The sequence below is a fragment of the Otolemur garnettii genome, unplaced genomic scaffold (genome assembly GCF_000181295.1).
Source record: "Otolemur garnettii isolate 467f Iridium unplaced genomic scaffold, OtoGar3 scaffold00197, whole genome shotgun sequence".
Classification (NCBI taxonomy): domain Eukaryota; kingdom Metazoa; phylum Chordata; class Mammalia; order Primates; family Galagidae; genus Otolemur; species Otolemur garnettii.
In genome coordinates this window covers 262546-267330 of record NW_003852592.1, presented here as the reverse complement: position 1 = coordinate 267330, position 4785 = coordinate 262546, and the positions used below count along the sequence as shown (strand labels likewise).

Here is a 4785-nt window from a genome sequence, read left to right as displayed (position 1 = left end):
CAGTAGCTTATGAAGCTCTTGTGTTCTTACCTAGCTGCACAGTAGCTTATGAAGCTCTTGTGTTCTTACCTAGCTGCACAGTAGCTTATGAAGCTACTGAAGCTCATGCAATGGTTTTTAGTAGTTTATAGACAAGAAAGCTAAATTCTGGAGGAATGTGGAGTCGGTCCTTATCTGCAATACTGAAAATAAAAGGCAATTAAAGTGAAAAGTAATCCATCTAAGTGGAGACAGAATTTCATGGAATATAATGAAAGAAATGTTTAAAGAACTGAATATTTAATAAGTTGCCAGAAGCGATGTGGTTGTAAGTCATTATAAGGTGCTGTGTTGTTATTCATGATACTATAATAGTAATTTTTATTACAATTTATTAAATAATTTCAGTCTTAAGAATTAAAATAAGTTTTCTGACTAACTTGTACAGAGTTTAGAGTATACTGTTTAATTTCAGATAGAGAGTTGTTCCCATAGGTGAATTTTAAAGCTAATTTTAAATGTTGTTTTTATTCGTTATTGAGTAGTTATTTTGGTGCATTTCAATGCAATAAATTAACCAGTTGTATACAATATATTTCTAATGCCAATTACTGCTGTTACCCCAGATTCTGCACCAATATACCTGAATAGTTGGACGGAAAATCAAACTCTAACTGATTCTGAGTGTGAAGCTCAGAGACACAGGGTGTTAGGGTACAGGAAGGGAGGCTCCTGTGTGTGCCACCAACACGGCCCTGTCGGCCAGAGCCGCTGACGTGGAGAATTCCACACGGATTCTTCTGTTCCAGGTGCAGAGTCCAGTGGTGACATGGATGTTCTCCTGACCCATCCGAGCTTTACTTCAGAATCACCTAAGCAGGTACCTCAGAATTTATAATCAAATGTGATCCGTCTTATGTAGCAGTTAATATCATTTTATAAATGATAGTTGGATATGTCCAGAATAAGTTTTGTTTTAATCTTTCTGAAAAGTCAGCTGAAGTATTTTGTACCAACTAAGTTCTGTGAAAGGCAGAGTAAGACATTGAAAGGGTTACACCTTGTTTCTCCTTGAGGTGTTGAGAGAACAATATAACATTTGAAAGAGATGAAATTTAACAAAATATTCTCAGAATTATTTACGGTCTATCATAGCTATTCTAGAAATATTCAGCTTACTATTCAGGTTTTCATTAAACAAATATTTTTCTATTAAAAAATAAAGTATCAAGAGACCTTCCCTCTGTTAGAAAACCCATGAAGTGTATTGGATTTTGGAATATATGCCTTTAAAGCTAATTCTTTTATTTGATGAAACATAAACACACATGATGTTTGTTTTAGGGTATCATGTTATTGGTAAAAGCAGAGGTTTTTAAAAATAAGTTTTGTTTGATAAGATGATAAATTTTCTGTTAGAAGGAAAAGGAACTTAGAACATTAGAAAGAGTAGGGATTTCTCATAGATAATCAGAAAACTCGTCTTAAAATGTTTTCTTAGGGATGGGTATGGTGGCTCGTGCCCATAATCCTGGCACTGCATTTTAGGAGGCCAAGGTGGGAAAAATCGCTTGAATTTGAGACCAGCCTAGGCAACATAGTGAGACTCTATCTCTTAACAACAAAAAAAATTACAGATTAGCCAAGTGTGGCTCGGCATCTGTAGCACAGTGATTATGCAGCCAGCCACGTGCACCCAGGCTGGTGGGTTTGAGCCCGGCCCAGACCAACAGCAACAAGAAAATAGCCGGGCGTTGTGGCAGGCACCTGTAGTCCCAGCTACTTGGGAGGCTGAGGCAAGAGAATCACTTAAGCCCAAGAGTTTGAGATTACTGTGAGCTGTGATGGCACAGCACTCTAGTGAGGGTGACATAGTGAGACTCTGTCTCAAAAAAAAAAAGAAAATTAGCCAGGTGTGATGGTACATGCCTATAGTCCTAGCTGCATGGGAAACTGAGGCAGGAAGATCACTTGAGCCCAGGAGTTTGAGGCTGCAGTAAAGGACAATTGTATCACTGCACTCCCGCCTGATCAAGGCAAGACCACATCTCTAAAAAATAAACAACGCTTTAAAGAATTATTTTCTTAGATGGACACAGTGTAGTCCTAGCTACTTAAGAGGATGAAGTGGGAAGATCACATGAGCCCAGGAGTTTGAGGTTGTAGTGCTCTAAGATGGAGTCTGTTAATAGCTACTGCACTCCAGCCTGAGCAAGGCCCCATCTTTAAAAAAAAAATAATAATGTTTTCTTGCTGCAACAGAGTAAATTGCTCTTTTTCTCCTTCCTGAATTACGATTCTACAGCCAAAGCTGTTGCATCGTGTTGTGGAGCAGTTACAGAAGGTCCTTTTTATCACAGACACCCTGTCAAAGGGAGAAACAAAGTTCATGGTAAGTTGTCATTTGATTTGTTTAGCACATCTGAAAAGAGCCCTGGAGAGTGTCCAGTAGCCATTCTGGGTGGGTGACTTCATAGTAGCTTTGTATTACGGTCAGCAAGTAGGATGGCCATGAGACGTCAGAGAAGAATAATTAGCAAGACAACTGATTCTCATAGCTGCTCTCAGAATAGTTTAGTAAAGAATTTTCCTTTAAATTCCCCTTATAAATAATGGATGGTATCAGAGTAATTAGTTATAATCTGCTTTTTATTTATTTATTTGTTTTTAAATTTCATGTGAGGGTGCAGACAACTAGGTTACAACGTTTGCCTTTGTTAGATGGAGTCCCACTTGTAGTTGTGTCCGCACCCAAGAGGTGTGCCATAATCTGCATTTTAAAAGGATTAGTAATGATTGGGAGGCCAAAATGGAAGGACTACTTGAACATAGCAGTTCAAGACCAGTGTGAGCAAGAGCAAGACCCCGTCTCTGCTAAAAATAGAAAAATGAACCAGGCGTAGTAACACTGACAGTCTCAGCTACTTGGGATGCTGAGGCAGGAGGATCACTTGAGCCCAGGATTTGGAGGTTGCAGTGAGCCGTGATGAAGCCACTGTGCTGTGGCCCAGGTGAGAGAACAAGACCCTGTCCCCACCACCACACATGAAATAAATGACTTCGACACACAGTAAGTTTTTCTCTAAGACAGCAAGCAGTTCTCATATTCTCTGACTCAGAATTTTTCAGTAAGTGAGGTTAGAATGGATTGAAGAGGAGTGATGTATGGCAGTGTCAGAGAAAGGAAAGGAATGGCGGCGTGTGGGAGAGCGAGCAGGGGAGGGATGTGTCACATGGAGGGGACCCGGAGGGGACGGAGGGGACGTGTGCAGAGAGACCTGTCAGCAGGAGCTGGCAGGCCTCCTCGGGAGTTAGTACTCAGGGATTCAGGTGGCGGCCAATGGCTCATGGACAGGGTGGTAACGGGCCGTGTGTGAGAATCAGCAGGAAGGCAGACAGAAATCGAGACTCAGGATTCGTGTTCCTCCCTTCACTTAGCTTTGCTCTCATCTCTTGGCTCCTGTGTCCCGTTTTCCCAGGTTATGTGACTAAGAGGAGCGAGACTGTGCCGTTGGAGAGTAGTAAGTGCCTCAGCACATACAAGTCGATTTCATAGGAATTTTAGCTAAAAGTAGAAGATGGTTGAGAAAGATAATTAAAATATTGTGCCATTGTGCCTGGATGCAGTGGCTCATGCCTGTAGTCCCAGCTCTCTGGGAGGCTGAGGAGGGTGGATGGCTTGAGCTCTGGAGTTTGAGACCAGCCTGAGCAAGAGTGAGACCCTGTCTCTACTAAAAATAGAAAATTTAGCTAGGTATTGTGGTGGGTGCTAGTAGTCTCAGCTACTCAGGAGGCCTGGACATAGTCTGGGGATCCCTCCAGCCTAAATCTCTTCTTGCAGCAATCATCTCTGTGAAAGTTCCTGGAACTTCTTACTCTAAAATATGCCACCTATCTTCAGAGTTAGTGCCAGGAAGGTGTTCCTGCAGGACACTGGCGGGAGCATCTCTGATAGTCTTCACAGTGTTCAGAGAGAGATCTGGCAGAAAAACCAGCAGTAGCTGTAGAGATCCAGCTTGCAGAGTGCAAGGAAAAGCATAAGCTGGTGGGCTGAGTGTAACCTGAAAAGGAGAGGCAGGCAGCCGAGACCATGAACACAGGAGGTGGCGATAGTGGCAGGGCCGGGGTGCCCTGGTAGCAGCTGTTTAGTCAAAGAAAAGCCCTTTGCCAAGGAAGTGTGGGCTGCTGACCCCAGTGCCTACTGGACACGGGGCCGGTGCGGGCAGACCTGGCCATGCCTGTGCTGTGTGAAGGGCTCTCGAGGCCGTTCACTGTCCTGGGACAGAGCTGGGCTTGTAGCAAACTGCCCTCCCTCGCCTTGGCAGTCTCTCGGTCGTGTACCTGGCAGACATCACAGTATTGCCAGAAAGGAAATCCCCTGACCTGTTTTCAAAAGAGAAGAGGTTAAAGAGTAAGAAAACAAGTGTTATGTGTTTTTGAAGTACCGGGGACTCCAGTGGCAGAGCAAGAAACCTTTATCTTGTGACCTCGGAACCCATCTCAGTGGGTGGTGTGTGATGAAGTTGGGCATCACCCATGTGGTTCGTAGTTCTGGAAATTTTTTAAATGTCCCATTTGAGCCTGCTGTCTGGCATTTATAATCAGTATTGTATTAGTTAGGAAGAGAAGCACTCCAGGTCAACTTGTGAATCAGTTTATTTTGGAGATAATAAGAGATGATTTGTATGTCATAAAGGAAGGTGTCGGTCTGTGCATTGTAGAAGAACAGATTTGGATATAAAAGATAGAGGGTCTTACTCTGGCTCCATTACTAACTGTGGCCTTAGGCAAGTTGATTTACTGCAA

General features: G+C 42.9%; 1 protein-coding gene across 1 annotated transcript in view; it reads left to right on the top strand.

Annotated features, from left to right (window-relative positions):
* POLB (DNA polymerase beta) overlaps positions 1–4785 on the top strand; it is a 24207-nt gene that overhangs the window by 15466 nt on the left and 3956 nt on the right. Inside the window, exons 10-11 of the mRNA XM_003801070.3 lie at positions 789–859; positions 2285–2371. Coding sequence (XP_003801118.1) covers positions 789–859; positions 2285–2371 — 158 coding nt within the window. The remainder of the gene's footprint in view (positions 1–788; positions 860–2284; positions 2372–4785) is intronic.